The sequence below is a fragment of the Anabrus simplex genome, chromosome 14 (genome assembly GCF_040414725.1).
Source record: "Anabrus simplex isolate iqAnaSimp1 chromosome 14, ASM4041472v1, whole genome shotgun sequence".
Classification (NCBI taxonomy): Eukaryota; Metazoa; Arthropoda; class Insecta; order Orthoptera; family Tettigoniidae; genus Anabrus; species Anabrus simplex.
Genome location: NC_090278.1, coordinates 23235376 through 23247594, shown reverse-complemented (window position 1 = coordinate 23247594; position 12219 = coordinate 23235376). Strand labels below are relative to the sequence as shown.

Sequence of the window (12219 nt, the reverse complement as noted above, 5' to 3'; positions counted from 1 at the left end):
CGAGGCTGACGTATTTGATCACCTTCAAATACCACCGGACTGAGCTAGGTTCAACCTACGAAGTTGTGGTCTCAACCGTCTGAGCCACTCAGCCCAGCTCTTGACAAGATATCTTGATGCAGTATTCTGTTTTGGAGTGACTGTACATTAACTCTCTGACTCCTGAGACCACGATCATAACTTACAGTAACTACTGCACGTACATGCTCATAGACCAGCAGTTGGCATTGGAGACATGACTTTATACACATTTTTACTACGTAATTTTATTTTGTATAAAATTATTTAACTTTGAACTGTTACAAAAGAAGAGGGATGCTATTCAAATTCAAGTGTCACAAACTTTATTATCCATTCCATTGTTGATGAATAATGTACTGTAATGTGCCCTCTCTTAGCCCACGGAGCATAGAGTATGATATGCTGGTTATTTCTTACTTCAGAATGATACCGACGACCTATTTGGTAGCATGTAACATCTCTGAGTACCATACATAGATCTTTCATATCGTTCTCTCTCAAGGTTAAATATTTTCACCACAGGCTACTGCATCGTAGATATTTCACAATGCACAGGAATTGGAAACCAGGCTAGCGGTCCGTCATAGTCAACCTCCGCTATTAGTAGACAAGTAGGCTACATTCTGTACTGTAGTGCGAAGTAAGGAAATGTGAGAGTGACTGATAATGTTGAACATTTATTTTCCATTCTAACAGCCGAGAAATGTTGAGATGAAGTCTGCATTGAAAAGAAAACGTGCAGTCTTAATCAAACAAAATAAATATAATCGAACGGTTAAAGAAAGGTGAACTAGTCTCAAATTTAGCATCAGAGTTCAGTGTGCGTGTGACAACATTGCGGGACCTAATGAAGAATAAAGACAAAGTATTGCAGTTTCCGGCGAATTCTGACAGTTCGCATGGACTCGCTAAAAGAAAACCAATGAAAATATCATCTTTAAAAGAATTGGATGTTGCATTATTCACGTGGTTTCAGCAAAAGAGAGGCAAAGGTGTACCTATTAGTGGTCCTATGATAACAAGGCAGGCACAAATTTTTCACCAAAAGATGGGGCTCTCAGGGTCCTCACCAGCGTCCAGTGGTTGGCTACAGAGATTTGACAACAGACATGGCATTCAAAAATTAAACATCGAAGAAGAAAAACTAAGTGGTGACAGCAATGCACCAGAAAACTTTAGATATGAGTTTGAATGCATAATTGGGAGATACAGTTTTGTTCCAAGTCAAGTGTACCATGCCGATGAAACTGGACTTTATTGGGAGCGCTTACCCTGTAAAACTAACAGCTGCTGAAGAGAAATCAGCTGCTGGTCACAAATCTAGTAAAGAGCGCACTACCATCTTGTGCTGTGCGAATGCTAGTGGCGACCATAAATTAAAATTAGCTATTTTTGGTAAATGATATAGATGTTGATTCCTATAGGGAATCTGAAATATTTGTCCCGAATGAGTAAATTTATAATACCAATATAAATGGTCCGTTATTGGACATTATATATTTTCCAGCTAACTCATTCCTGGTTGCCAGCGTTTCGCCCCAGTGTGCTAGGCTGGGCTCATCAGTTGGTACCTAGCACACCCACCAAGACGCATGGCTAGTGCATATCATGGAGGCCACTGCGTAGGCTAATTGGAGCTACCGGCAGTGCCAATGCACTATGAGAGACTTTGTCTCACTACTAAAAATTGATGCCTGCTTGGCCATCAGATGATATAGATGTTGATTCCCATAGGGAATCTGAAATATTTGTCCTGAATGAGTAAATTTATAATACCATTATAAATGGTCCATTATTGGACATTATATATTTTCCAGTTAACTCATTCCTGGTTGCCAGCATTTCACCCCAGTGTGCTAGGCTGGGCTCATCAGTTGGTACCTAGCACACCCACCAAGACGCATGGCTAGTGCATATCATGGAGGCCACTGCGTAGGCTAATTGGAGCTACCGGCAGTGCCAATGCACTATGAGAGACTTTGTCTCACTACTAAAAATTGATGCCTGCTTGGCCATCAGATGATATAGATGTTGATTCCCATAGGGAATCTGAAATATTTGTCCCGAATGAGTAAATTTATAATACCATTATAAATGGTCCATTATTGGACATTATAAATTTTCCAGCTAACTCACGGGGTGAAACGCTGGCAACCAGGAATGAATTGAGGATTGTTGAAATATAATTTGAGGACAAGACTAAGTACAACTGTCATATATTGTCTTTTCCATGATCTTGCATATACGGAATAATAAACGAATGAACTCACTCAAACTATCCCCGGGCCGATGACCTTCGATGTTAGGCCCCTTAAAACAACAAGCATCATCATCAACATCAAACTATCCCCATTAACACTCGGCTATATTTACACAACTTACACACAAGTCTGAGTGAATCCTAACCTAGATTTAAATTGATACCCTACAGAATAATATACACTGTCGTATAGAAATAGACATCACCATCAAAAATGCCACGAGTCAACAATAAATCTATGACTCTGGACACATAATATTAATGCACCATTGGGTCAGAACCAACCTCATTCCAGAACACAATCAACAAATAAAACACTCATACTCAAAGAAAAAACAATACACTGTAAACATCTGGTTACCATGCAAAACCTCACGAACTCTTGGCAGATGCCAATGAGAACCGGACTCACTTCCTGCGATGATTGAAGGTGGCACTGAAATCCCTAACAACTACTACCACTACTACTAATAATAATAATAATGCATTTCTAAAAAGGTTTACTGGCCTCTGTTGGTAACTAACTTAAGCTGAAATAGATTGGTGGTTTATATTCATAATGAAACAATTCCAAAAGTTCGCCATGGTACTTAATAAATGATACAATGCTGTCGTCATATGAACAGACTGGAACCAGCCTCTGTCCCTTGTAGCAAGCAAGCAAAACATATTTATGGTCACTCTCCAGTTAACAAGGGGTGTTCCTAGCCACATAATTCACAGCTTCTTTGTGGAATCTCACCACTCCCTCCTAAAAACATGTTGTCTCTTTTAAATCTTAAATGACACTTTCAAGACTTATATAACATAACTTCCTTCGCTCACTCATTTCAATGTGGCAACACATAATTCATTAATCAATTTGCTCACTCATTTCAATGTGGCATCACGTAACTCATCAATCACTTTATCTCATTAATATGGTCCTCATTATCTCAGTCAACCATATGGGTTTATGTTTTCTTTGAGGAATCCCGGCTTCACTGCCTTCTACCATCGTGAACTAATTCATGATACTTTCTCTTCACCTCTCTCATACCACAGCAACTAAGTAACCCCAAAAGGAATAAAATAAACTGTAGCAAATCCCATCATGATATTCATTATTTAAAAGTGGCCTAACATCTACATAATCAGCCATCATGAGACTACTCCTACGTGATAATCCATATCCATCTCTACAATTAATTCAACAGAAACACAGAACCAAATATTACTGTATAAACACACACAAATGTGTGGCCACCTCTAAAATCCAAATTATCAAGGCCTAGTTGTTATACAGTGGAGGACGATGGTTCAGATCTCTGATGATTCACTCCGGTACTTCTTCAATCCGAGATGACTAACCTACATCAAAATAATACTTGCTTGCATGATAATACAACTGGTTGAATACCAATCAACTTAAAAGAACAATCCAATGGACACTACTGGCACTAACCATTCTACACAATTCCCAAAAATAAAATAAAGAATAAAATAAAAATAAGAAATACCCGTATATACAAAAATCTAATTCACTCAGACTTGACACTACTAATTGAACACCGTGCCCTTCATTAGCACATTTACCTTTTAAAGAAAGGAAACCCTATCAATTATTATTTACAAATTAATTTAAATGGATATACCGTTGTGATACGAGTCATGCTAGTAAAATATAAAACTACAGGACCTTCATTGGTCGATTTATTCTTTCATGGCCTCCAGGTAGACTGCTATGATGACTAGGTCTGGACTGGAACTCATAGGATGAAACTCCATAATCTTTAGCACTGGAATCTCCATAGTAACTCCAGCACGAAACACACACGTTTAAGCCATTTTGTACGTCTGCTTCAAGCGCATACTTTATGGCCCGATGTTTTATCCGATGTCCCAGGATCAGAAATACCAATCGAGAGTTATTAATTAAAGATCCACATTTAGTTTAGTAATGACATCTTAGTATTTTGCTACTTGCTTTACATTGCACCGACACAGATGGGTCTTATGGTGACGATGGGGTAGGAAAGGCCTAGGAGTGGGAAGGAGGCAGCCGTAGCCTTAATTGAGGTGCAGCCCCAGCTTTTGCCTGGTGTGAAAATGGTAAACCAGGGAAAACCATCTTCAGGGCTGCGGACAGTGGGATTCAAACCCACTATCTTCTGGATGCAAGCTCACAGCTGCACGCTCCTAACCGCATGGCTAACTCGCCCGGTGACTTCTTTGTGTCAAGCCCTGTGTCTCTGCTCACTATAACTATTATTAAGAGGGTTCAAGTAGTCCCTTCATTGTTTTAGCTTATAATAATAATAATAATAATAATAATAATAATAATAATATCAGTTCAGGTTCGTGCTCTAAATTATGATCAAATAACCTGAACACACACTCTCGTACAAAACCAATATCACTTCTTCTCGTACTCCAGTTGTTTTAAGTCATTCGCACTATTCTTTGAAATAAAAGTTCGCATACAAAGGAAACGGTTGCTCGGCACAGTCACACATCTGTCATTCATGAGATAAAAGAGCAGAATGCCCCTGGGCTATGCTTCCCACATCTTATATCAGCAAGGAAGTTTCCCCTTCTCAGAGTTCCTATACACTATAATCTTGGTGTATTAGAGGCACAATAGTGTGATAATCAGGTGACCAGTGATCTTATAATATGATTAAGACTCGCCTGGATGAAATCTGATCCCAAAATCCGCAGTAATGAATAAATCTCTTTCTTCATTTTTCAGCTCACTCAAGGGACTTACCCTGTCAAGTGGATGTCAAGACATTTTACACATGGCCTTTTTAACTTTCCACTGTTGTATAATCATATGAAAATGAAAACCTACAACCTGTTTTCCAGTCATTGACTGGGTCAGGGATGGAAGAATGAAGCAGATATAGGCTATTAGTATGATGGGGTCGCCACTCCCAAAAGAGATTTATTAATGACTGATGGATGCTATGAAATGAGAATGGGGACTGTTGCTGGAATGAAAGATGACAGGGAAAACCAGAGTACCCGGAGAAAAACCTGTCCCACCTCCACTTTGTCCAGTACAAATCTCACATGGAACGACCGGGATTTGAACCACGGTATCCAGCAGTGAGAGGCCGACACGCTGTCGTCTGAGCCACGGAGGCTCCCTGTATAATCATATATCCCTCCTTTTAACAGGAGATTATCACCGTAAAGGACGTCCCAAACCCTAAATACATTCCCAGATGATGAACAGCTCTTTTGGATCCTTGTACTGTGCAGTATTATTAAAATCGTTAATTCCTTTGATATAGAAAATGAAGTTGGCCAAGCTGTTTTAAAGATGGTTCTGATATTATGATGCTGAAAAGGTTACCTCTCCTACTCACAAACAACTGGTGGTTGGGATAACCCCTCCCTTCTTTTCATCCTAGAGTTCCTTAGTTCTGCTTGGGGGAATACTCTCTATCCTCGAGCTTGGCATTCCATGCTGTCAGTTTCTGTGAATGCACTCCCATACAAAGAAATGCGCTTTCACTTGATCCCTAGTCCTTGCTTCATGTCTCTGTCTGGTACAGTATACATATTGCCTAATGACATGTGTAAAAGGACTATTTTATCTGTAACATTACAAGCGCACTCAAAGCTAAAATATTACCATTCTCCTTGCTTCAACAATCCAATTGTTGTTTTTACTGATTTCATTTCCTTTGTTATGCATTATTTCCATTATCTGTGCATTATTGGAACCTATATGGGAAAGGCTGATGTGAACATCCATAGTATTTACAAGTAGACTAATTGGTCTTCACTTGGACCAACGGAGGGCCTCACAGGCCCATAGCAGTTTTGATTACCTTCGTAAGATAAGAAAATTGTTTTAAAATATATATTTTTTATTATGATAGTTAACTTATGACTCAAATAAGAGTATCATGTATTCTCAACAATTTAAAACCATATACTCCATTACTAAAAAGCAATTTATTCTGACTGTGGGCCTCTGAGGCCCTCCTTGGACCTTGTAGGGTTAAAATGCCATTATATATTCATGAGGGTGAGCGGAAAGTGGGAGGAATTGGAATTAACTTTGAAATTTATATCTGTGAAGGAAGATTTCAGATATCTATAAAATTAACTTAGTTATGAATTAAAATATACTGTCATGTGTCCAGTTTGGTTGACATTTAAACTAACCCCAGCCCACTTCATCTTCATTTATGCATGTTTTCTTGGACCTGTATTTTTCAAACCATTGACCTCATAACTTCTACAGTTTGCAAGGTAATTGCATGAAATTTGACATGACCATCTTTCCCGGTGCTTCGTCATTAACAGACAATTTATTTTTAAATACTTTCTGAAAACAAATTTCAGCCAAATTTGTTAGCTTTATGGTTTAGATCTGTAGCATTGAGCTGCATTCAGAAGGTAGTGGGTTAGAAACCCATTGTTGGCAGTCTTCAATATGATTTTTCATGGTTTCCCATTTTCATACAGTATAAATGTTGGGGTTACCTTAATAAAGGCCACTCACTTCTTTTCCAAACCTAGAACTGTCTTATCCCATCATAACCATAGGACACATCTGATTCAGAGGGGCATTAAACAAATAGCAAAAGTATGTCATAATTTCAATTTTGTAATAAGGAATCCATCTTCTTCTTACAGTCTTTACCATTGGGGTTGTTTGTTAGTCTGACCATTGCATTTAGAACAAAATAGGAAGAAATCATTTCAGAATGTTAAAAATCTTGGAATTAATTTTGAAAATTGTGGTTTAGCTAAATTTTACTTAGAGAATTTTGGAAATCCAGCTATCCAAAACTAAATATAATATTTAATAATACAGTCTGTGTTCTTTCAGGTAACAGAAGGTAGAGGTATAGTGGATAGCACGCAGAGCAATGCTGAGTAAGTTGAATTCTGCCTGTCTCTTTATGTTAGCCATTTTCTTCTACTAAGGAATACGTCTGTTATACTAACTGTTCATCCTGTTCCTTGGCAGCACAGTTCACATAACTTTTGCATTCTGTTGAGCTGCATTCTGAGTGTGATCTGCATTCTATGATTGTCATTCCCCACTTTTGAAATATGCAGGTTTGAATTTTATTACTACAGTGTCTATGAACCCAATACATTTTTCACTTTCACCCCATTTTCCCAAACTTTGTTTTCTATGCACCACAAAATGAGATGATTTAGTAGTCTAGTGGTTCCCATCTTGCTTTTTCCTTTTGGAAAATTTGTCTATGGCTTCTTTGTAATACCATAATAGATGTGAATCTTAGCATAGCAAGAAGGGCCTTGTACTGTTTAGTTTGATATGATAGCAATCAGGCGCGACTCCATAATACGATCTGCAGAGCTGCAGAACCACCACTATGAAAGATAATAGTAATATAAATGAGTAATATATAGCGATTAGCAATCCCGTCCCTCATACTGAGTGTTTATATTGAGCCAAAGATTGATACCATACAGTTGCTGGTGATCTGGCAACCCTGTTTAGAACTGTGAATGACAGAACATTAGGAGAGCACACTTAATTACAGCTCTCTTCCGATAGGTGGCTAAGGGTCGCCCATAAGGTTCTGTATGAACTGCACGCCTTGCAGTACGTCTGACCTATTCCCGTGGCCATAGAGTTAGTAAATAATACACTAGACAGCGCCACCGTCCGTGAGAGAATCACTGCAGCGATATAATCTCAGCTGTTTGGGAAAAGCTCCCTCCATTGTACTCATCAGTGTAAATAGAGAACTTATATAACTGTGTGGATATTGATATGGTTTAAAATTCTTACATGTCAACATTCTCAGATACTACAGTATAGTTGTGATGCTTCTGTTCAGTAGAAAGAAAGCCCAAATAGCTTAAATACAGGATCAATGCGTGATAAAAGAGGATGGTTGTGATTAAGTAACACAAAATCAATTTACTATCCATGTTAAGTCTTCAAACAACGTGTCTTATGAGTGGGGTATGCATATTTTTCTGTCTTTGGTGTAAATGACCAGAACTTCAGCATAAATTCTATCCAACGACCGAAAACATTCTCTCGTACGAAGCGAATGAGCGAGTTCTTAGGACTACAAGTATATACAGTAATAATGACTATGTTTCTCCGTAATGGTAGTGAATTCTTCCAAGTTAGGTAGTCATGAAAATGAAAACAGAAACGCTAGTACCATCAGATGATGTTCCCCCTCCATTAAGAAAGCCGGCTGCCAAAGATGTATGCAGGTCTCGGAATGTTTGTAAATATGAATGTGTCGATAGGTCAACATTTTTTTTCGATAAGCGGAAGAGGGGCTTTATTTTTTTGTAACTTTTTAATTGTTTTTTTACAAGTCAGTTATTTATATTGTTGATGTCCCTCGAAATTGGGGTCTTACAAATTGAGACGAACATCTACCGGTATTATTTCAGTACATTTTCGAGAACTTCACACTGGTAAGATATGGAGTAAAGCGTTTCCGCGGGGTTGGAGGACGGATTCACACGAGCTCAGCTGACACTTTCTGTATACAGTACGAATTTAGATTTGTCTATAACACTTCCTGCAATGGACTTGGCGTCACAGAGCAAAACCACCAACATTATTCAGCATGAGCCGCCACTGACAGCAATTAATTTTTAATATTTGCAAGGTTCGAAAACAATCTGTGAGCTAAGCAGTTTGAAATAGGGTACATAAATACATTGAAATACGCAAGGATGGAAATACAAAACCTGTCAAATAAACAGAAACTAATCCATAGTTTGATACCATTCTAAATGATGTGGTAAAACAGGTGATGCAATGTTATCCGAAACATTTTCCTGAAAACCGAAATAGTTAACATTGTGACTAACAGTGCTCAGAGCAGTATGGCACTCTGCTCATTTACATTATATGATATCCTTCTTGTTATGAATTCAAGACTTTTTAAAAAAGTTTTATGGACATGGCCAGTTATTTGCCTCCTGTATTCTCCCTGCTTCCCTAAAAACAGCTCTGGCAATAACTATGTGTTTCAGTAATCAGAATAATAACTCCCATGGCACAGTTGATTTTTCATTGGCTACTGTATTGTTAGATTACAGCTTTAAGTATGCATGAGATGTTTAGCATTTATGGATGTGTTAAAGAAATAATTCCATTTTGAACTTATGGTAGAAGTCTTAACATGGATTCTTTCTTGCTAATTTTTGTACATGACATATATTACGTGATCCCAAGTCAAGTTGCATTACCTACTTTATATTTCTCTACTTCTTGAATAAATGTAACTAATTTTTTGAAGGGCATTTCCATTTTCTGCCTCTCATGGATGTTGTACACATATTGATAATTCAGTTGAAATTGATAAACTTTAATTCTCCCATTATGTAGTGTATGCAAAATGTAGGCTTACTGTATTCAAGTCACCTCTCAGTATTTGCTGTGTATACCTGTACTTATAGTGCTTGTTATTGGAGTAAAATGGAAAATGTTGCACGATTTCTGATTATTTTCCTAGGGGCAGATTATATGATTAAAATTTATTTGATTTTTGAAATTTATGTGGAGGGCACTATACCAAACATTTACCAACACTTCATTTAACTAACTCACCAAAAAATATATGGTAAAATTCTTTAAAAACTGCTAGGCAGAGTGACATAGACAATAGAAGCACTAGCCTTCTGAGTTCAGATTCATGGGTTCGATCCCATCTCAGTCCAGTGGTTTTTGAAGGTGCTGAAATATGCCAGGCTCATGTTGGTAGGTTTACTCAAAACTAAGGAACTCCTTCAGGACAAAATTCCAACACATGACCATTTCTAAAACCATACTTGTTGTATAATAACTTTCACATGAGGTGTACAATTTTTTGTAAAAGGAAGTTACTATTATAGAAACTGCTGCATGTTCACACCTGGTGCTGTGTCGCCTGGTATATAGATGTGCTGTGTCTACAGTTGGCCTCTACTTGTTGATACAGTGGGTCCTTATGCTCTAAGTTCACTGATTGCTGACTAATGAATACAGATTCCATTCTGGATATTCCCTATTGCTTTTGCATTTGTAGCACTCGTAAGTTCTTATCTAAAATTCAATTTACTAATGACTCTACTCGGTCCTTTGCAGTAAATGGACTCTAACGCTGCCGTGAGCAGTCTTACTAGAAGTAAAAGAGGGGGGTTACAAATAGAAAGGAATACAACTGACTGCATTACATCATTCCACTTCTTACAAATCTCTAAGACAGGTAGTCTGCCACATGGCCACTTTGAAAATATCCTCTACCATATTGCTCGTCTCCTTGACTGAGCCTACTGCTTCTCAGTTGTGCTCTGTTCCAACCCTCAGTCAAAGATTAAAATACTGGGAGAAATCAGAAATCTAACCCGGGAGTTCCAAGTAGATACAAGCTTACTACACTTTTACTGGTTTTTCACCACATTTTTTCACAACTACTATTGATAATTATTTATACTGTGTGGGTTCTTTTTAAAGGATGCAGTATTTTTACTGCCTAGAGCAAAATGTAGCTTCTACTGCAGTCATAATCTCATTGTAGTTGTGGCAAAATGGAAGCTGCTCTCGCATGAGTGCTACTGAATAACAACATCAGGACGTCATGAATTGTGCTGGCCATAGGGCAGTTACACTTTCCGGCCCTGTGAGGGAAGGAATGGCAAACTGCTGCATTCCTCCTGGTGCTTGTATGCCTCATTATGGCACAGCCATTGATCTTTTTGGTTTCTGTATAACTACATAAACTGAGCAAATGTCTTTGTTTGGGTCCCGTACCTGTTAGCTTGCGTTCAGGAGGTGGTGGGTTCGAATCCAACTGCTGCCAGCCCTGAAGACCTTATTCTGTGGTTTCCTATTTTCACACCAGGCAATTAATTAAGGCCACAATTGATTCCTTCCAAGTCTTAGCTCATTCCTAACCCATCATCATCACAAAATCTCTCTATGTCAGTGTGTCATAAAAAATAAAAAGGAAATCACCAGATCACTGTTTGTTGTGTATTTGAGTGTCCAGCCAGATTTCGGGCTGAAAATTCAGCTGTTATATTTCATTTAAACTATAATTTGAAATTTCTCCACTACACACCAGTTAATTAAGTCAGGGTAAGAAAAGCACACACAGACTACTTCCTTTCATGAACTAATTTCTTACAGTTTGGTATTGATGGTCTTTAGCAACTGAAGTTACCCTCGCTATAGTCTGTTGGTGTATGTATGCATTTATTTTATGATTGCATCTTATGTATTCATTTCTGCCTAGATATATACATTTAGCACACACATATACATTGTTCTTAACAAATCAGGGTATTTTTAATGCAAAATGCAGGACCTACTTGGTCAGGTGCACTGTGATATGGTCACAGTTACCATCAACTATTGTTTGGGCATAACTTTGGAATATGAAAGCTTAGCCCATTTATCTGTTACATTATTTTTGTTATTTGTGCATTTTGAGCAGTTCTTCTTACCCACCGTAGCATTTATCCCACTTTGCAGGGTCTTTGCATTTTGCTTTCCATTGCTAATGTTCTTCGGCGTCAACTGGAGTAATGCTCACCAAGCTCATGTCATCGTGTAGTTTGCCTAACCATCTCTTTCTCTTTCTTGGCCATCCCCTTGGTCACTAGTCCTCAGGGTTAAAATCTAGTACGATGTGCTATTACTTAACAGTATATACCATTTCAGGCTCAAACGAGTTTCCGTCATTTCATCACTAATTGGAGCTACTAAAAATGCTACACGGAAGTCTGCATTGTAGCTTCCATGGCATGGAGATGTTGTTCATGTCTTTTTGTGACGTACCAGCAGTACCCCAGTATAGTTTTGTGGAACGAGCAACCATCTATAAATCTTTAATTTTAAATGTGATAGAATTCCTGTCTAACAGCACTCCCGTAACTTGGCACAACTTTATATAGGCTGTGTTTACTGTTAGGCAATACCTATTGTTTGTTAGAAGAAAATT

General features: G+C 38.1%; 1 protein-coding gene across 3 annotated transcripts in view; it reads left to right on the top strand.

The window, feature by feature from the left end:
• The window catches only part of LOC136885284 (uncharacterized), a 42123-nt gene that overhangs the window by 28303 nt on the left and 1601 nt on the right, over nucleotides 1-12219 (top strand). The window contains exon 5 of one of the 3 annotated variants that reach the window (XM_067157790.2): nucleotides 7113-7159. The exons of the other annotated variants lie outside the window; for them this stretch is intronic. Within the exon in view, the coding sequence (XP_067013891.2) occupies nucleotides 7113-7159 (47 nt within the window). The remainder of the gene's footprint in view (nucleotides 1-7112; nucleotides 7160-12219) is intronic. 3 annotated transcript variants of the gene reach the window in all.